The 22,462-nt window shown below is 38.0% G+C and overlaps 1 protein-coding gene across 3 annotated transcripts in view; it reads right to left on the reverse strand.

The window, feature by feature from the left end:
• ANK1 (ankyrin 1) overlaps positions 1-22,462 on the reverse strand; it is a 322,933-nt gene that overhangs the window by 177,135 nt on the left and 123,336 nt on the right. Inside the window, exon 1 of one of the 3 annotated variants that reach the window (XM_074287343.1) lies at positions 10,731-10,892. The exons of the other annotated variants lie outside the window; for them this stretch is intronic. Coding sequence (XP_074143444.1) covers positions 10,731-10,757 — 27 coding nt within the window. The 5' untranslated portion in view covers positions 10,758-10,892. Of the gene's footprint in view, positions 1-10,730; positions 10,893-22,462 lie in introns of those variants that run through there. 3 annotated transcript variants of the gene reach the window in all.

Genomic DNA, 22,462 nt, shown 5'->3' on the forward strand with positions numbered 1-22,462 from the left:
GTTCTTAATTGGACAAGACAGGAATGAATAAAACAGGATTGGTCTCATCCAACAAGCACTAACTGCAACATCGCCGTCCCTGTTATCCCTATTTAAAGAGACTTTTGCCCGAAATGTTCAAAGCAATCAGCTGATGTTAACTCAGCAATCTCTCCCAAACTGCAAATACTATTGCCTGCATTTCACAGACAGAGAAACAGAGATAATGGAAATTAATTGACTTTAAAATTCTGCGTGAAGTTGAAAGGCAATATTGTATAAGGGGGAGAAAAAACAAACTAGATTTAGAATCTGGAAGACTTGGTTTGAATCCCAGCTTCTTTCTTCACTGTTTATGTGACTCTAGACAAATCACTTCCCCTTTCAAATGGGGACAATTGTACTAGACAGTTTTGCTCTAAATTCTATGAAATTTTCAGCTCTAAATTCCATAAAAAGCAAGAAATTAAATCTGTGAACTTCCAAGATCACAAGATCATGAATTTAGGCTCTGGTATAAATGCTTCATTTTACAGATGAATAAACAGAGTCCTGGAAATGGAAGGTGACTTGGTTATATAAGGAGTAGATGACAGAGCTGAGCTTCTCCCTCAGAGGACCCCTGATTGCCAATATACATGGAACTTGTTCTGGACTACCATGCTATCATCCCATTGCCCCCTCATACTGCTCAGCCAAAGCCTATGAAATATTGAGGTTTTAAGTTTATTAGCAATTCCATTCATCCCTGGCAGGAGGGAAAGCCATTTACTCTTTTTTTACCCCCCTCTGAGGCAAATTGGGGTTAAGTGACTTGCCTAGGGTCACACAATTAGGAAGTGTTAAGTGTCTGAGATCAGATTTGAACTCAGATCCTCCTGACTTCAGGGCTAGCACTTTATCCACTGTGCCACTTAGCTGTCCCTAAAGCTTAAATTTTTAAAGAATTGTGAAAGAAATAGTGATATGTGAAGTCAAAGAAGAGAGGCGGTTGGCGGAGTGGTTCAGGGAAGGTTTTCTAGAAGGAATGGCTTTTATATTGGTCTTTAAACACTGAGTATACATTAAGAAGAGAATATAGAGAAAAGAGAAAATTTAAGATAGAGATGGACCTGTGATTTCATTAGTGGAGAAAACTCAGCTAAGGAAACTCCCTCTACAAAAATAGACCTGCACCTTTTGGCTTAATGTTCAACACATCTAAAGGTTACATGAATTGACCAGGGTCACCCAGCCAATAGGGATCAGATGTAGAACCCAATACACTTGACTCCTGGATAAGAGGCCATGGATGCAAGGATGGGGAAGGGCAATGGGAACCATGTTGTTTTCACATATATGAAGAACTGTCCTAGGAAAGAAAGATCAGACTTGAGCCTGTTTAGCCCCAGAGGACAAAACCAGGAGTACAGGTGTAGAGAGAGACAGATTTCTGCTTCATTATAAGGGAAAACTTCCTAACAATCGAAATCTTGAGGAGGGAAGTGGGTTTCCCTAACTAGAGGTCTTTGGACAAAATCCATACTTGTACAAATTAAATAGCAGCGTAAGAGTCGCCTTGCCTTTTAAGAGGATAACCCAAGAGGGAGTATATGATTTATTGGTCACACCATTTCTCCAAGCTCAAATATTCAGTGACTCCCTATTGTCTGCCAAAGTCCAAAGTCCTTGGCCTGGCCCTCCCCAATCAGAGTTATTCCTTTCTTAGTCCTCTGTGTTCCTTCCCCCAAACAAGAGCTTGTCTTTCTCTTTTCCAGTCCTTTGCTCATGTTCTACCTTATTCCTGGAGGGTCCTCCCTCCTCCTTAAGTCAAGATCCTAGAAGGTCAGAATGGGTCCAGTTTGAACAGACAGGACAAGCCCCACTGGCAAGAGATCCCCAGAGGTCACCCAGACTTCCTTTGATTGAAGACCTCTAGTCATACTGCTGTGGACTTGCCACTGAGTTCTAAACATTCTGAATAGGTGAGCATTCAAAGGGAGATTTATTAAGACCTATTCCAAACAAACTTGGGAATTTTGTTTGTTGTGAAGTCTTTTTCTCTCCCCACTCTAGCAGTTTCTTCTCCCACTTAACATATACACTCAAAGCATAAGGTAATAAAAGTTAGATGCTAGGTCCAACTTTTATTCTATTCCTTTTTTTTTTTGGCAAGGTAATTGGGGTTAAATGGATTGCCTAGGGTCACACAGCTAGTAAGTGTCAGGCTTCTAAGTCTGAATTTGAATTCAGATCTGGTGCTCTACCACACTGTGCAGCCTAGTTGCTCCAATCCTTTTCCTGTTAGCTGTGTGAATGAATAAATCACTCAATCACTCTATACCTCAGTTTCCTCATTTGTAAAATGAGAATAAGAACACTTGTCCAACTGCTGTCAATAGCTAACATTTATATAGCATTTTACAGGTTTGCAAAGTGCTTTGCAAATATTACTTTATTTGAATCTCCCAATAATTGTGAGAGTTAAACTCTACAGCAGCAATTCTCAAACGTTGTGGTCTCAAGATCCCTTTATATTTAAAAGATTTTGAGGACCCCTTTTCCCCAAAATGGTTTTTGTTTATGTGGGTTATATTGATCAAGAGTTAATATTAGAAATACAAATACTGGGGGTAAGGGAAAGAGAGGGAGAAAAAATTTGGAATAAAAATTTTGTTAGAGTAAATGTTGAAAATTATGCATACAGTTTGAAAATAAAAAGTTTTATTTAAAAGAAATGAAAATATTTTAATATTATTATGAAGATAGTTTTGGTCTAGTGAACTCCCTGAAAGGGTCTCTAGATCACACTTTGAGAATGATTGCCCTATAGTATTATTATCTTAATTTTAAAGGTGAGTAACCTAAGGTTCAGAGAAATTAAATGTCATACTCATGGCTAGTTAAGTGTCATATTCATGATTTTTTGATCTCAGGACCTTTTTCAGAGAGTTGTTGTGAAGAAAGCAAGTAACTGTGAAAACTTTAACTGTGAAAGGAGTATTTAGGGGAGGGGGCTGACCTTTATGTCAGATAACAAGGATCTAAGGATCTGCTGAATGCGAAGGCCCTATATTTCATGTCCTCTCCTCTAGCTTTCTTTCCCTTTGGAAGGAAAGTCTTCCCTCCATCTCCTTCCCTATCCTCCCTCCTCCCAAGCCAAATCCCATCCCCTGTTTTGTTTCAAAGCAGCTTCCTCTCCATCTCTAATGGGTTTTCTAAGTAGCCTTCCTTATTATTAGGAATCTATTCCACTGTTTGCAAATCGTCATCACCCTCAATCAATAGCAGCCATTAAGGAATGAGACAGGAGGGAAAAGGGCCAGATAGCTTTTTATTTTTGTTTGTTTTACAGACTTGACAGGGAGTTGGAACCCAATGGTATTCCATATGAAGACCGATGCCAAAACAACCCTTGGAAGTCAAAGAGTTAACAGATTCCCAGCTTGTACACCAATACTAGCCTATTAGTTCCAGGAAGAATTATCAAATACTCTACTGCCTGACTTTTTCTCCATCTGATGAGTAATGCTCTGAGCCTACACTTTTCTCAGGATGGAAAAACACCCTCTGGTCTCAGTGTCCTGAGAGAAGGTTGCTATTTTTATGGGATCTGTAAGTAAATAAAGTCTGATTGAAGACAGTTTTCTAAAGCTTTTCATTCATATACACCATCTCTTGTTACAACATAATGGAGTTTAGCAGCTGGTTAGAGGCACAGTAGCAACATGGGACTTCCTGGTTTTACTTCTTCCTCTTAATGCATTTTGCTTCCTGTGCTATGACAGCAAATTCAGGTAATAAATCAGCCTTTGCTGAACTAGGAATCCACAGAGAGGCGGGAGAGCCAGGGGCAGAAGGAGGAACAACTCCCAGCTGAGTACCAGTTATGGAAAGCATCTTCACTGATTGTCAGAAAAAGATGACACAATCAGAACTTGCCCTGAACAGGAGAAAGATAGCTATCATCAGCCCTATTTGGAGACAGGATACACATATCAAGAGATAACATGCAGGACAATGATCTCCAAGGCCTGCACACAAGACCCATGCTTCATTATGATTCCCAGCAGATAATAATAGACAACATGGCAGAGGGTGGTTTTTTTTTAACATTTATATTTAGGGAACTATCTATGAAGACATTCCCTCAGCCAATGCATGTGGGCATCTTTTCTATAACTTAGTCTTAGAGAGTGAAAAGTTAAGTGACTTTCCCAGTGTCACAGAGTCAGTATGTATTAGAGATCAGGAATTAAGCATCTGTACAGCACTAAGGCATTTCAGTCAAATTTCACTGTTATTATTATCACTAGCATTTATATAGTGCTTTATATCTATCTCGATTGATCCTCGACAGCCCTGAGAACAACTACCCTAGGAAGTAGGTGCTATTTTTATCTCTATTTTGCAGATGAGGAAACTGAGGCAGAGTTAAATGACCTTCATAAGTAACTATAAATATCTATATATAATAATATAATATATATAAACTATATATAATAATATAAAAATAAGTTACTATATAAGTTACTATAGGTCACTCAGGGTTTTCTGACTCTAAGCCCAGTGTTCTATCTACAATGCTACTACCTGCCTCTCTATGTATAATCTATAGATATAGATATAGATATAGATATCTATATATGTGCATATATATATATATATGAGATATAAGATAGTTAGGTGGTATAGTGGATAGAGCACTGGCCCTGGAGTCAAGAAGACCTGAGGTAAATTTGACCCCAGACATTTACTAGCTGTGTAACTCTGGGAAGTCACTTAGTCCAATTTTCCCCCTACCCCCTCCAAAAAAAAAGAAAGTGGTATATGTATATATATATATATGTAAATCCTTCACACCAGAATCTTATTACCTAAACCTTCATTTCACTCTTTTCATTCACTGAATAAATATTTATTGATCAAGAATGTTAACAGCAGTTTTTTTCCTCTGATCAAAAACTTTAAGGGTGTTCTACTCCCAAATTGACATTTTGTGATGGCAAATTAGGTTGCCTTTAGTCTCAGTTCCTAACTTAGCCCTTAGTCACTGAATGGGTATTGCCTTTGATAAACTAAGATCTGGGAAAGACCTTACTTTAGAAAGGTCATGACCAGTTTACTTGCCTGATTTCCTGTGATCCTAGAGGAGAGAGCAAAGCTGATGACTTTGTGTATCTCTGCCTCTCGAAAATCCAATTCACTGGAAAGTCAAGACATCACTCTTATGATGTCATTGGTCTTTTTCAAGAACAAAGGATGAACAACATTTATGGAATATCTCCTATGGATAAAACAATGCTTAGTGATCTAGAGGCCACAAAGATAAATAACAAGAGTCCCTGTTTTCAAGGAATTTACACTCTAGCAGAGAAATGAAGACATGGACATAGAAAGTTCTATGATTTGGAAATGGAAGTGATCTTAGAGATCGTCTAATTAGATTGTCTAATCATCTAATTAATTAGAGATCACCTACTTTAATCCCTTCATTTTACAGATGAGGAGACTGAGACCCAGAAAGGTGGGGAAAAAACCTTTCCCAGAGTATAGAATACACTACAGGGTCTCTTGAGGGAGATGAGGTAATGGGGTAGTGAAAATAAAGAACTGGGGGATAGAGAATGATGTGATGTTTGAGAGATAAGAGAGACTAGTTTCAGTTGTGAAGAATAGGGGAAGATTTCATCAAAGAGACTGAATTTGAGCTGGGCCATGAAAGAAAAATTAAGCATCAGACAAAAAACAATACCTGATGGACTTCCCTACCATATCCCATATCTTCTTCCTCCCTCCCCTACCCTGTTTTTCTGCTTCCTTTTGTATGTTGTCTTCCTCTATTGAATTGTAAGCTCTTTAAGGGTTTGTCTTTGTATTCTCTCATCTTAGTCCCTAGTCTGGCCCTGGTAGGTGATTAATAAATGTTTATTGACTGACTGACAACTGAAATAGAAGGAAGAGAATGGGGACCAGGGAAAAGAGATGTGGGAAAGGGGATGGAGGGAAGAAAGTCTGGAATGCATCTAGAATAATGATCTCCAAAGGGGGGGTTGTATCCCTAAACTGGACTATAGACCTGGACACCAAGGGCTAATCAATCAGAGGACAGGAAGATAAGAAGTATTATATTCTCTGCATAACCAGTGAGATTTACCTCCTTTATCATCCCTTTTACTCATTAGGGCAACTAAGCAGCACAGAGGGTAGATTGCTGGGCCTGGAGTCTGGAAGAGCTGAATTCAAATCCTATCTCAGACTCTTGCTGGGTGTGTGAGTCTGGGCAAGTCATTTCACCCTGTTTGCTTATTTCCTTATCTGTAAAATGAGCTGAAGGAGAAAATGACAAACTATTCCAGTGTTTTTTGCCAAGAAAATCCCAACAGGCGTCACAAAAAGTTGAACACAATTGATCAACAAACATTTAAAATATCTATTAGTGAGAACAAAAAAGTTTTAGTATCATTAATAAGATGTTATTTTTAAAAGATTATTTAGTTTATCTCATTCTTTTAAATTTATAAATATATTTTATTGTATACATAATTATTAGTATAATGATACACTTATATAATAAATAAGTGAATGTATCTGTTGGGAGTGAGTGCTCTCTCACTTTTTTAACTGATAGATATCAGAAATGTTTGGAACAATAGTCTAAAAATATAAAATGTGTGAAAGCTAAAAATATTCTTTGAGGTCGTCTTATTAAGAGTCTTGATTGTCAGGTGAAATTAGACTTTTTTCTGTACACAGCTGGGAACCAGTGAAAATTTTTGGGTGAAGATGATTCTGGCATCAAAAAACCCCCACAGAATCATAGCATCTCAGAGTTGGAAGAACCTAGAGACTTTTTAGTCCAATCTTCACCCAACAGAATAAGGATCTCTTCTACCACACAGAAGACATAGTCATCCCAGCCTTTGCTTGGAGACTGCCAATGAGATGGAACGTGCTACCCCTGAAACAGCTTATTCCGCCTTTGAACAACTAAATTGTTGGGAACTTTCTCCTGACAAAAAAATCAAAATTGGTTTTAAGACTTTCTGACTTCACTCTAATTATTGACTTCTGGAGCCATGCAGAATAAATCTAATCCCTTTCATTTATAACCCTTCAAATATTTGAAGACAGTTATCATCATCTCTAAGACTCCAAATCAAATATCTCTTGATCTTTCATTCCTTCTTTCTATTGAATTGTATTCAATCCTCTCCCCATCTCTATCATTTTTTTTGGATGAGCTCCAGCTTGTCAATGTCCTTTCCATAAAGTGGCATCCAGAATGAAGCACAATATTTGATTTGTGGTCTGATTTGAACAGTGTAGAGTAGACTTACCTCCTCCTTCACTCTGGAATCTATATCTCTCTGAATTAAGTTTAGTGTTCTTAACACAAAATAGGAAATGATATTCATTAGAATAGCATTTGTCCTTTCTGTGCTGCATCATATTAGTGACTCATATGGAGCTTAAAATCCACTAACACCCCCAGCTCACTTTCACAAAATCTGTTGTCTGGTCTTGTATCTCTCATTTGTACTTGGGACACTGATTTTTCAGCTCAATGGCAAAACTTTGCATTTACCCCAATTACACTTACTCTTCTTATATTCAACCCATAGTTCTAGCAGTCAATATCTCTTTGATTCCTCACAGTAATCCACTTGGACTTGCTTGATTTACTTCCCTAATTTATGTCATCTGCAAATTTAATATGCATACCCTCACCCAAATTATTTAGAAAGTGTTGAATAGGAAATGATGACAGGATGAATTATTAACCCAGTGAGTTGCCATATTCCACACCTGGATTACCTCCATGTTTCTGCCAGTTTGAAATCCTTCCTTTCTTTTAAGGCTCCATCAGGTGCGGCTTTAGCAATGAAGCCTGCTCCACAACCCCCTTAGCTAGAAATGATCCCTCCCTCCTGAAATCTTTCTGATCGACCTCTCATTCATTTAATTATATTTTAAGTTAAGTAATAGCTCATTCCATATACTAGACTGTCAACTCTTCAAGGGCAGAGACAGTGTCTGACTCCATTCTGTATCTCCAGAATTGAGTGCAATGCTTTGCATGCACCAGATACCCAATAAATATATACTGAATTGAACTGACATGAAATTACCTTCCTAATTATGATTCACTTAGGATAATATTACAACTAGTCTGCATTTTCTGAGTACATTCTGACTAAGCAACAAGAAGCATGCTGGAATTTAAAATAAATTTCAGCTAATCCATCAAGTCTTGACTTTGGTTGAATTGATAGTATGTAATAAATAACACCAAAACAAGAGCATAAGGTGCCTTTCAAAACACTTCCACACCTATTATCTTATTTCATCCTCACAATATCCCTGTATATATTATTCTTATTTTTATCAATAAGGAAACCAAGGCCCAGAGAAGTTAAATTACTTGCCCAAGATCATAATTTTGTCTATTTTCAGAAAAAGCAATCTTGTAGTTTCTTAGTCAAGTATTTATTATTACCATTAATAATAATGTTCATTATTATTGGTAATAATGTCTTCATATTAATAATTTTCATTTCATTTCATTAGTACTAATAGCTATTAGTACTAATAATATTTATTAGTAATATGAATATCTACCATTCATGCTACTAATACTTATTAGTAGTACAAAAGGCCTATTAGTAATACCAATAATAATTTAGTTTATTATAAACTATATATTTATATATTATAAATTATAGTAAACAATTTATTATAATCGTTGGTTATAGTAATAATATTACTAATAATAATAATGAAAGCTAGCACTTATATAGCACTTTAAGATTTACAAAGAGTTTATCATTCAGGATGTTCCCAAAGTCTTAATGCTATTTTAAACTTAAGTAGCTTAAATAATTTTACAAATATCTCGTTTCATTTAATTTGGAATCAGAGGACAAATTCAGACTCAATTCCCAGCCATCTTCACTCTGGGCCTGAGTTTCCTTAATTGTAAAATGAGGGGGATGCACCAGCTGGTCACACGGGTCTTTCTAGTTCTAAGGCTCATCCTCCTGTGTATGATTTCTCACCTCTCTGCCAAGGGTCCACAAGTGAAAGAATTCACATGAATTTAGTGTTGACGACAATAATTCCCTCCTCACTTGCCCAAGCAGGGCTTTCAGTATAAGCAGTCTACATTTAAGAAATGATAAGCTACTAAGAAGTTTCCAGGAACTAGCAGGCCACAATAGTTCATTTTTAGCTGGGGAGGGCAAAAATGTCTTTTTGTCCCACTAAGCCATCAAGTAAGCAGGGCAGGGACTTTACATAGTTCAACCTGGCATCCAATCCCTAAACTATGGGTTTGATCATCAAAAATGGCTTGTAACTTTTAATTAAGGGCTCCTTAAGAAATGGATACAGTGGAGAGAGCTCAGCTAGAGCTCTGGAAGCAAGAAGACATCTTCCTGAGTTCAAATCCAACCTCAGACACTTACTAACTATGTGACCCTGGGCAAATCATTTAACTCCATTTGCCTCAGTTTCCTCATCTGTAAAATGAAGTGGAGAAAAAATTGCAAACCTCATCCAGTACCTTTGCCAAGAAAACCCCAAATGGGGTTGAAAGAAGTCAGTCATGATTGAATCAACTTAACAGCAATAACAACCATAAAAACACTCAGGCTGGAGGTGCTCCAAAATAATATTAATCATCATATCAGTTTATCTTTTTTTCTGAATAATCTTATTTCATCACTTTTTCTTGAGCCACAAGCCTATATTTATTTCTAGGCATCACAATAGAATATTTTTCTTTTTTATTTGAACTTCCCCCCCCCTCAATCTCCATTCCTTAAAGAGTAAAAATTTAAAATTCCAGGATCCCCAAAAGAGGATGTATGAATTCTACTTCTTACACTGGAGGCTACTAAGTGTTTGAATTCCTTTTGCACAGCTAAGTCAGAGGATATGGAGATGGCAAGACCCTTAAACATCATCATCATCATCATCATCATCATCATCATCATCATCATCATCATCAATCATCATCGTAGAACTGAAAGGGATCTTCATCTAGTTCAAACCCCTCATTTAATAGAGGAGGGAAATGAAGTACCTTATCTAAATATCCTGTGGTTGTTAAGCAGTACAGTCAGTATTCAACCTCAGATTTTCTTACACCAGATCTAGGGTTTTTTTCCAACTAAACTGTATGAAGGGCCAACCAGCTGGTTCCAATGTAGCTCCATCACATAGTCACCTCAGTCAGATCAAAAGCCGCTAATTCAACAACAGAAAATGGGCCCAAATCAATAACTATGGAGAGCCCCTCTCCCTAAATGAGTTCAAAGAACATATTTCAGAGTCCATACAAACTTGAAAGGAAGAGAAATACATTAGTAGCTCCAAGCATATAACTCAGGCGGGAGACTAGAACTCTTTGAGAGCAAATCTCTGACAATAAAAAATACAAATTGAACTCATTTAAGGCAAGAAAGGTCCAAAGTGTTATCTCTGGTGATAAAACTTAAAAAGTGGTTCGGCTGTTAACAAATAAAGTATGCTCTTCAGTTTGAACACTCAAACATTCAAAGGTAGGTAAAGATCTTCACCTCTCAATTTTCAAACACATGCTTCTATTTCAACCAGATTTGTTACTGCAAAGAGAGGCAATTTTCCCAGTCCCAAACTTGGTCACTCCATCTTTGCATCTTCCCCATATCATAGACTTCCCCCCTCCCATTTTCTCATTACACACCTTTTTCCTGAATCCTTTTTTTAACCCCTAGTTAAATACTCACCCTCCAGAACCACATTGGGCCGGGCATTCTGGTTGTTAAACGTCCAAAAAGTCTCCCTCCACTAGGCTTTGCAGTTTGAACAGGGTGGGAGCAGATGGTTCACTGCTATTACCTTCCCTTAAGACATCTGACCCCAAAAAGGGCCCCAACCAGGCCCTTAGGTCCATTGGGCCTTATCATGAGCAGGGAGTCTTCTCTATCAGGTCTCACCGGCTGCCTGGAGGCAGAAGGAGAAAGGGGAGGCTCCTACATGGAGGCTGAAGATTACAGAAAACACTCCCTTTCTCTTGTCTCCCTCCCTCAGTCCCATCATTAAGGCAATTTCTAATTGGAAATACAGCACTCACTCACCATTTTTCTTCCAGCATAACTCCTTCCCCAAGTGTTCCAACAGAGAAATAGTGGATGAATCACTGAAAAAGAGATCTTTCCCTTAAACCTTTCCAACAGAAGCCGGCACCAAAGACTTCCAATGGCAAAGCCGCCCCCTGAGTGGAGAATGCCATACCCCAAAGAAGGTCTCCCTCTTTTTGCTCCCAAACGGCTGAGCTGAATGTTGGGGAGTCCTCCAGAGGCAGGACGCCTGGGGGTATCCTCTGAGACAAAACCCCAAATAACATTGGCTTTTCTCTCATGGCCAAAAGACTTTCCCCCAGAGTAGCTACCGTCCTCTGTTTAACCAGCCCAAGGGCCACATGACAGGCTTATGTCTCCCTCTATTTTTAAATTGCCTTCACTGGGGGCCCATGTGTTCCTTAATTACTGACTTGCAGAGATTCTGGGCACAATCTTAATGACACTGGGACCAAAAATAACAACATTCCTGGGAACCAGAGGTGAGTCACCACAAACAGCAGCTCGGAGGAAAGATGGGGCCTGAGCAGGAGCTCCAAGACTCCATGGCTGCCAGGAAAGTCATTGATGCTTCGGTGAGCTGCTTTCCCAAAGAATCAGCTTAGCTCTGCATGGCTGTCACCCCAAGACTCCTTCTGCCGTGACTTGGTTTTCTGAGGCTGACTTCTTGCAGTCTTAGTAGAGGTTTCATTTATAATTTCTGACGCTGAGAAGGATGGGATGGAAATTGCACAGTGTTTTATATAGTGAGTACACCGTGCCCCGGAATGGTAGGAGCCACTGGACAAAAAAATCAGATCAACCTGAAGTCAATGAAATAAAAAGCAGGAGGAGAGATATTTTATAGTGCCTTTGAACAGTGATGTGGGAATCCCTACCCTGACAGCTCCCATTCCTGTACTTATACTCTATAAAATTACAATTATTTATAAAGACATATCTTTATCTTATGCGCTACTGTTGGGTTATATCATGATCTGAATTGGCTTGAACAATACCATGTTCATGGGGGAGGGGGCGGTTCTGGTCTCCCTCACCTGACACTCTCCACTCTCTTCCTGTTCTTCCAGATCCCCTAGTGTGGCCACCATCTGTCTCTTCCTCTTTTCTACAGATCCAAAATGGACCTTGCTGTGAGGTCACAGCTGCCAGGGGGGAAAATGACCCTCTGTGGTCCCTGCGCAAAGGCTGCTTTCACTCTCGATAGCAGCTGTATTGGCAGGAGTCAGCAGAGGTTGGAGATCATAGCAGAACAGGGCCAAAGCATCTGACCATGGCCATGGGAAGCATGAAATAGGGAGGGCAAGCAGGTTTCCAAGCATATCTTTGAAAAAAAATCATTAATAAACAGAAATTAAATCCTTAGCAGATGTAATTTGAGGTATAGGACATAGGAAGAGAAATAACTTTTTTGGGGAGGTAGGGACGGATGGGGTGAATCCAAATCACTAAATATAAGCAGGATGGTGTTCAAGTTGACTTTAATAATTTGTATTCTAAGAAAAAATTCTCCTTCTTGGTATAAAATTCAGAGAATAATAGAACTTCAAAGTTCAATCTGCACAGAAATCCTACTTATGACATCCCCCAGCCTCTGTTTAAAGAACCCTCAGAGTTTAAAAGAAACTCTCACTACACCTCCAGAGACAGTCTGTTCTATTTTATTTTGGGGAAGCTCCAATTATTAGGAAATTTTTCCTTAAAATGGCCTGAAATCTAACTCCCTACAGCCCCCTCCCCTTCCTCGTAGTTCTGCCCACTGTGGCCAAGCAGAGTAAGTGTGACCTGCCTTCCACATGAGAGCCCTTCACATGTTTGAAACCATCATGCTGGATTAGCCCAAGCATTAAGAAAAAGATTCTGTCCCACACCCAAGAAAGGTTGTAAAAGTCAAGGCACAAATGTCTAAAAAGAAGTAACAGAGGGTGTGATGGTATACACCTAAAATTTCTGCTTCTGAGGGAAGTTTAGGGTGAATTGCTTGAGCTTGGGAGTTCTGGTACCAAAGGTGATAGGTTATCCTCACCAAGTCTGTCACCAGGATGGTAAACGCTCCAAAGCAGGGGAGCACTAGGCTATCTAACTGAGGTAAAGTCGCTGAGATTGGAAAGAGGGCAAGTCAAAACTTTTGTGTCCATCAGCAATGGGACTGGACCCATAAGTGACATTTCCAACAGTGAAGAAAATGGAGAAGGAGAAGAAGAAGAAAAAGAAAAGGAAGAACAAAAAGGAGGAGGAAGAGGAGGAGAAAAGAAAAGGAGAAGATGAAAAAGAAAAAGAACAAGAAGATGAAGAAAAAACAAGAACAAGGAGGAAGAGGAGAAAGAAGAAAAGGAGAAGGAAGAAGAAAAGGAGAAAAGAAGAGGAGGAGGAGGAGGAAGATGAAGGAAACTGTTCATCATGTAGAGATGAACAACTAGTTATTCAGAAAAGAATAATGAATTTGGATCAAGTGAGAAGATGAAACTTAGTTTTGCTTCTGCTAGAACTTATTAACTTTGTGACAATGACTAAAAATTTCAGTTTTCTCACTTGAAAATGGGAATAACATTTTTATCATGAGACTTATGGGGCTGTTGTGAACAAGTCCTTTGTAAACCTCCAAGTGCTATATAAATGTGAGCTACTCATATGTTCACTTTGCCCAATGCCCCACATCCTTTCCAAGATGAGCAACATGGTACCCAAGCAAGAGTCCTCTACTTGGAGACCAAGGATCTGAGTTCAAATCCTAACTCTGATCCTTCCTATATGATCCTGAGTGAGTTACCTCTTTTCTCTTAGCCATAATGGCTTCATCTGTAGGAAACTAGGACCTAGTTCAGAGGAGCATTTGCAGCGTGCTCTGCCTGATATACCTCCCTACATAGAGGCTGGGGGCTGATTGCTTCTGTATGACATGGAATGAAGGGGCTGGCTTTTCCACTTCAGGACATAGACAAATAAATTGTTTCCCAGATGCTTACTGAACTGCTAAGAGCAGCCTTTTGATTGTTGGGTTGGAACTGGATATGCATATAAAAGGCACCAAACAGATAAATTATTCTTTCTCCCTGCTTGCATTTGAAGCATGGGCTTTCACTGGCTGGTCCTTCCCCTCTTTTTCCTCCCCCTTCATATAAAATGAGGGGATTGGAACCAAGAACTACTAAAGTCCCTTCCAGCTCCAACATGCTGTGATTCTATGAGCAAACACAATGTTTTGTCGTTCATGGTTCCCTGCACAAGCAAGGTCCATATGAGAAAACCATTAAACATAAATGATACCTTGCAATAATTTCTGTCACTAACAACTGCAGTCTGGGGTAATCAGCAAAGGGATCCAATCCATGACAGAAAAGCTAAAGCTAATGCATCCATTAAAAAACAGCCCGCAGGCCTTTCAGCTTTGTGTTTGTGTGACATGTCCAGCAACTTAGTGGCCATTCCTAGGCAGCAGTAAGCAGCTTTCAGGTTAGGAACCTTGAAATGCCAGAGTCATCTCAAAACTTAACCTTCTCTCTAATCCATGTGGACCTGCCCTGATTTCAGATACAGGATCCAGCCAAGATCCTTTCATCTTCAGGAAATAAGGGGAGCTGCAGGGAAGGTAAACCCACTCCTAAATCAGGTCAAACCAAATTATAGGATGGGGGTGTAGGGAGATAGGAAGGGCTAACCATCAAGATTTGGGGATCTTTTTTTTTCTTTTTTAATACTTTAAAAGATTCATATGCCATTGCTACACATACGTCTCCCTTCATAATTAAAATATTTTCCTTACCATCCTGCTGTTAAAAAATAATAATCAATAATCATTTATTAAGCAGTTTCCATGTGCTAGTGACTGTACTAAGTACTAGGGATACAAAAAGAGACAAAACACAGAACCTGCCCTCAAGGAGATTACAAACTATTGGGAGCAACAATGTATGTAAGATCAATCAATCAATCAGCAAACATTTAAATACATATTACCGGCCAGGCATGATTCAAAGTACAAATCATTCCAAGAAAAAGTAAAACTAGCCCCTGCCCCCAAAGAACTTACACTCTAATGGAGAAACATACAAGAACTTTAATAGCTGTATACATAAGATGCTTACGGAGTAAGTAGGTAGAAGGAAAATTTAAGAAGCAGACATGGAGCCTCTGGCAGAAGGCAGAGTTTGAGCTGAGTCTTAAAGAAAGCTAGAGATTCTAAGAAGTAGAATAGGAGAGAGAAAAATCCAGAGTACAGGAGCAGCCAAGGAAAAAAAAGCAGGAAGAGCGAGATATGGATGTGGACCACGAGAGTAGGGAGGGAAGTGATGTGTAAGAAGTTGGGAAAACAGGCTCGGCTCTGAGGGCAGACACACACAGTACATCACTGGCACCTTGCTTGCAGCAGCATCTCCATCTTGGTAATTCCTGCTAGAGCTCGTCCCCCGTGAGGAAAAACTTTCCTAAACCAAAAAGCGCTACAGAAATGTGAGTTGCTATATTTGTCTGTGTTGGTATTTTCTGTCTTAAATACTAAGCATCTAGTGGGTAGTGACCATTTTTAGTCCTACTTAATTTAATGCAACTCAACTCACCTGAACTTTTAATTAAGGAACTTTCCTTCTCTCACTTTCAGGAGAAAGAAGACTAATGACGAGTACACAGGCTGGCAGAAGGGACAGCTGTATCCAAAAATGTCTCCTAATGCATTTCTGGAGGGCATGACACAATCAGACGAATTTTCGGTTTCTATATATAAATTCATCCAGCTCTTTCCTCACAACACAGTGAGATTGGCAGTGCATGTATTATTTCCCCCCATCTTATTGATAAGAAAACTAAGGCTTGGAGTGGTTAAATGAGTTATCTATCAATGGTCACGTTGTTAATTAATCAAGGTTGAAACTGAAACAAACCCTGGTCTTGATTTCTTGGCTGGTGGTCTCTTCCATGGCTTCCACAAGCTTGTAGGAGGAGAGATTTAGAGCCAAAAGGGAGTTCAGAGACCAATTAGTCCAATCTTCTCATACTGCAGTTGAGAAAACTTTGATAGATCCAGAGAGATTAAGTTAGAAAAAGCTAAAGGTTCAGTGGTTAGAGCTCTGGGACTTGACCTGAATTCAAATTCTGTCTCATACACTTACTACCTTTGTGAACTTAAGCAAGTAACATAACCCTATGACTACCTCGATTTCCTCACTTAGAAAATGGGAGTATCACAATAATGATATTAGCCTCTCTCCTTACAAGGATCAGATAATACAACAATGTTAGAATTGTCATTTTTATTTTATTGGCTCAGTCTACCACGGAGCAATTGCTGCTGGGCTTTGTTGGTCATATAAAGAAATGATGATAATGTATGTGGGTTTAGTTTATTTTCTGCAAGTTTGCTAAAGTTGTTAATTATTTCAAATAGTTTTTTTTTTAGCTATTTCTCTAGGATTCTTTAGGTGTATCATCATATCATTTGCAGAGTGATAATTTTGTTTCCTCATTGCCTATTCTAATTCCTTCCATTTATTTTTCTTCTCTTATTACTAAAACTAACATTTCTAGTAAAATATTAAGAATTGCAGGTGATAATGAGTACACCTGCTTTTATTAGGAAAGCTTCTAGCTTATTCCCATTACAAATAATGCTTGTTGATGGTTTTAAATAGATACTACTTATCATTTTAGGAAACTCCATTTATTTTTATGCTCTCTAGTGTTTTTAACAGGAATGTGTGCTATTTTTTGTCAAAAGCTTTTTTCTGCATCTGTTAAGATAATCATATAATTTCTATTGGCTTTGTTATATAGTCAATTATATGATGATATAGTCAATTATGATGATAATTTTCCTAATATTGAATCACTCCTGCATTCCTGATATAAATCCCACCTGGTGAATTCACTTGTAATTAATATTTGAAAAATACTTTGCAAACACACATACTTTCTCTTTCTATATATAAAAATATATACATACATGTGTGTGTGTATCTGTATGATCTTTATAAATCACTTAACCTCTGTCTATCTCAGTTTCCCCATCTATGGAATGGGGATAACAGTAGCACCTAACTCTCAAGATTGTCATGAGAATAAAATTAGATATTTATAAACAAATAAATGTGTTTATTTGTAGATAAATTTGCTCAGGATTACACATTTAGTAAGGTCTGAGATTTTATTTGAACTCAGCTTTGCCAGACTCTTAATCCATGCAATTTCTCAAATACCATAAGACTGATCTTTCAGAATTGTACCCCTGAAGCAGTTTAAAGCCTTCAGTGTTTACATAAAGAGGCCTGCTATGTGGTGCAGTGGGTAGAGCTCAGGTTTGAAGTCAGAAAGATTCATCTTTCTAAGTTCAAATCCAGTTTCAGATACTATCTGTGAGACCTTGGGCAAGTCACTTGATTGTTTTTGCTTCAGTTTCCTCATCTATACAATGGAATGAAAAAGAAAATGGCAAGCTACTTCAGGATCTTTGCCCAGAAAACCCCAAATAGGGGTCATAAAGAATTGGGGATGACTAAAGAACTTAACAACAACATTCTAAGAAACATTTGTCTCAACATTCAGAACACTGTACTTTCTAAGAAAGGCAGGGAAACATTTATATTAGAAAGAATATCAGTGTGAAGGGTGGAAACAATCCTCAATTAACCAAAACAAAAATCCAGATGCAATACTGCATTTTTTCAAGTATTCAGATTAATTGAACTTTTTATTGTGTTTGGCTCTTAACCTAATCTAGCAGCCAAATGATTTTGATTCTGTTGCTCCTGATGATAATAAGAAAAGAAGGAAAAGGAGGAAGGGGAGGGGAAGAGGCAGGAGAGACAAGAAGAAAAAAATAGGAGAAAGAAATGAAGATAAAATGATTAAGGAAGAGGATAAGGAAAAAGGAAAAAAGAGAGAGAAGAAAACACAATAAATAGCAAAGTAGCTAGTGGTGACTCAAAGAACCAGATGATTACTTTAGGAAAGAAATATTCACTTTGTGGACTGAGGACTCTAACATCTCCCAAAGTTTTTCCTATGCCTTAATACTTGGGGAAAATTGATGAAAACCGAGTCAGAAGTTCCTTCTCCTTAACATTTTTTTGTAAAATGTTTGGTGAAAAAGGAAACTAAAACCGCTGGTAGTTAGTCAATAAAATTCATTAAGCTTTTACTAAGTGCCAGGCACTGGGCCAAGCACTGGGGATACAAATATGGAAAGAAAAAAAGGCTATCCCTGCCCTTGACAAGCTTGCAATCTTATGGGGAGAGACAATACCCAAAAAGAAGTTGGAAAGATGGGGAGGGGAAGAGATACCTAATATATGATGGAATGGAGAAGTGCCCAAATTCCAAAAGATTGCAGAGCTGGGTAGGAAATGAACTCTGGATTGTCTTTGGATTTCCTTTATCTGTACTTCTCTGTCTTCTTTCCCTCTTTCCTCCCTTTCCACAGCATGAATAATTGGAAGTATCCTACAGTGGTAGAGTCATCATTGCCAGGAGTTCTTGGCTTTTTCATTCCTGTCTCCCCCAACCCCAAACACAACATATACTGACCCCCTCACAACTGTCTTATCACCAATAGCCATAGCCCTGTTCCTGCAACAATTTGACAGAAAGCTGATATCTGAATAGGTGTTAGAAAGATTGATGATAGCTAGATAAATTTATTAAATACTTAAATCTGGCCTCAGACACTCATTAGATGTGTGAATCTGGACAAATCATTGAACCTTTATCTGCTTCAGTTTCCTCAACTGTAAAAATGGGTTAATACAACATTTTCCTTTCAGGATTGTTGTGAAGATCAAATGAGATCATATTTGTAAAGTGCTTACTACAGTGCCCCAAACTAGTGGGCATTTAATAAATGGTTGCTTCCTTGTTCTTCTATACTATCCATATGACTTTGAATAAGTCACCTACATTCCTCAGACCTTGGTTCCTTCATCTATAAAATAAAGGAGATGGACTAGATTTAGCCCTTCCACCTCTAAATATACAATTATATGAACCTTTGAGAGGTAAAAAGTAGGATTCTTATATTCATTTTTACAGATGTAGAAACTAATCCAGAGAGATTTAACTCATCACACAGCTAGCTAAGTGGAAAAGTCAGGGTGTGATCCAGGGATCCTAATTCCAAACCTAGCACTGCTTCTGCTATACTATGTTGCTCCTTCCCTCCTTTTATATTTCTGAATAGAGCTATTTATATTCATGTAATTATTTTCCTTCTATTAAGTTCTATGAAGAAAAAAAGGAAGAAAAAAGAAAGAAGAGTTAAAATTGTAGAAGAACTGTAGAAAATTAGATAAAAGAAGAGACTAAAGAAGAAGCCTATGGGAAAATTAGAGAAAAAAAGAAAAAGAAGAATATGACAAACAATGGAGAAATAACTTGTTTGGCATATTCCCATGTAAACAATTCTCTTAGTCCCGAAAGTGTTTTTTTGTTCAAGATGATGGATGGGGTCTAGGTATATTCGATCCTCTTCAAAAGCACCAATCAGTATCATGGACTCGGCTGCCATGTGCTGCATTATCTCAGAAAAAAATTGTTTCACTTTGATGTCCTAAAACCCTCAATAGAATTTTAATTCCCAACCAAACTCCATGGGAAATGAACTCTTGTGCCAAATCATAGACAAATTTTCTTTCCCTGAAAATGCCTTTGTCAAAAAAGTTTCCTTATCTCATAAGAGCTCTTTCATCTTTTATTTAATCATATACACTTCCAGGAATTCCATTCTATAGTTGTGTAACACGAGCTGTGTCATATTTCTCCAGTTGTTGACAACTGGACTAGAAAGCTTTAGAATGTCAGAAACTTCTAGTGCCCAGTTTTCCTCATAGGTATTCAAAACTTTCTGCTAGCTGTTTTCCCTATCTTTTCTGATTAGAAACCACATGAGCAGACAAATCCTATTTCAATTCAACTAACCCAGATGAATATTATAGCAGCCTAAATTTTGGCTTTTTCAATGGTCTACTGAATTCAGCCAAGGCTATAAGATGTGATAACATCATAGCAGTTCAGTCATCTTGTCCAATTTATATCCCCTCAAAGAATTAAATAAGCATGGTATATCTGCCTTAGTCAAAATCATTATTTAAAATGGTAAACCAAACAATTAGTGATCCCTATACACTCAGCTAGAGATCTCCTTCCAAGATTCCCTCAAATCATTAATGACTACTTTTTAGTCCATTCATTCAAACACTTCAAAATCCATCTCATTGTATAATCACCCTATTTCATCAACTTTTTCATATGATTAGCAAATAAGACAAATGTTTATCCAGGCTTGGTTTGAAGACTTTTCATAATAATGATTTTAAAGGAAACCCTTTTCACTTTTGGACAGCTCGGCTAGAAGGTCTTATACAGAACTGACTTCTGCTTCTCTCTAATATCTATCCATTGGTCTTAATTCTGTCCTCTGGGAACAACTAGTATAGGTCTCTTTTTTTTTTCTTCAATTCATTTGTATCTGGAGATACAAATCAGTGTCACTTCCACCCACCCACACACACAACCCAGGCACTGAATCACAGAGTACAAATTGGAAGGAACCCAAGAGGCCATTAAGTCCAATCCATACCTGAGCAAGTATATTTATATACTTGCTATGTAGCCTTTGATTAAAAACTTTCAGCTGAGGAGCAACACCTATTGGAGACAGGATACACAGGACAATGGAAAGAGTCATAACTCAGGGACCATAAAGTTAGAATCATCAAAAGATCTGTATTCAAATCCCACTGTTACTGATGTTTACTACTTGTGTGATCTTGCACAAGTCACAACCTCATTTAAAATGAGAAAATGAACTTGATGGCTTTCAAAGATGATTCTAAGTCAGTGACCCTATGACCATTTTATTTACTTTGGGATAACTCAAATTGTTGGGAAAATTTTCCTTCCATTCAAATCTAAATCTGCTTTTCAAAATCTTGTTCCTAGTACTGCTCCCTGGGGACAAGGAGAAAAAATAGAATCCTTCTTTGACAGGTTTTTGTTGTTGTTCAGTCGTTTCAGTTGTGTCAAACTCTTTGACTCCATTTGAGGTTTTCTTGGCAAAGATATTGGAGTGATTTGCCATGTCCTTCTCCAGATGAAGAAACTGAGGCAAATAGGATTATGTGACTTGCCCAAAGTCACAAAGATATTAAGTGTCTGAAGCCAAATTTCAGCTCAAGGCTTCCTGACTTCAGACATAATGCCCTATCCTTTGCTTTATTCATTACTTCAAATAGTAAGCATATTTTCGCTTCCCACTTCAGCACTTTTCTTTTGGCTAGCTACATCAAACTGTGGATATATAGAGCTGGCAGTCAGACAACTACTGTTTAATCATGCTTCACCTAGAGGTGGCTTGGTAGTGTAGTAGATAAAATCATGGTCTTCAGGTCACTTATTCAAATGTGCCCTCAAATACTTATTAGCTAGGTGATCCTGGACAAATCTCTTAATTTTTATCTGCCTCAGTATCCCCAACTGTAAAATAGGGTGAAAAAATAGTCACTACCTTTCAGGGTTGTTTTGAAGACCAAATGAGACAATATTTATAAAGCACATGTACACAGTAGGTATTTAACCAATGCTTGTTCTCTTCCTTTTCCTCTATCTTGCATTTGTTAAAGTGATTTTAAAAATATGATTAGAGACCTTTCTAATAATCACTATTGCATTTCTTATTGGATTTAGCCCAGTGTCTAGCTTGTCAAATTAGTTTGAATTTTTTTACTATTATCTATTTTGTAAGCTAATCTCCCTTCTTTAAGTCATCTGCCAGTTTGATGGCTGCTTCCTATGTCTTTATCCAAATTCTTGACAAGTCCTTTCTCCAAGCTCTCTGTCCCTTAAGTCCAGGGTCAGACATAGAGGTTCACAGAACTCTAGATTATAGCTGGAAGATTCTTAAGCAGACATCATTTCTAGCTCTCCCAGATCTAACAGATCCTCATCTAACAGATGAGGAAACTAAGGTTCATAGAGGTTAAATGATTTATTCAGACTCAAATAGCCAAGTGACTAAAGTGAAATTAGAACTCTGGTCTTTGTAAATCCAATTCTAGCACTCAATCCACTTACCAAGTTGCCTCATAGATACACATGTAGTAGGCAATCAACTATGTAATTTTGAAGCTACCATCCTAATCAAACATCTTTATTCACCTGCTTCCCTGACTAAATAGTCCCTAAATATAGAATATCCAAATGTTCAGTGCAGTGCTAAACAATCAAAATTTAATTGTGGTGTGGAGATTTGACCCAGGATTCTTTTTTTTTTTTTTTTTTTTTTTCCTTTTTCTGAGGCTGGGGTTAAGTGACTTGCCCAGGGTCACACAGCTAGGAAGTGTTAAATGTCTGAGACCAGATTTGAACTCTGGTCCTCCTGAATTCAGGGCTGGTGC

This window comes from Sminthopsis crassicaudata, chromosome 2, assembly GCF_048593235.1.
Source record: "Sminthopsis crassicaudata isolate SCR6 chromosome 2, ASM4859323v1, whole genome shotgun sequence".
In the NCBI taxonomy this organism is placed as follows: domain Eukaryota; kingdom Metazoa; phylum Chordata; class Mammalia; order Dasyuromorphia; family Dasyuridae; genus Sminthopsis; species Sminthopsis crassicaudata.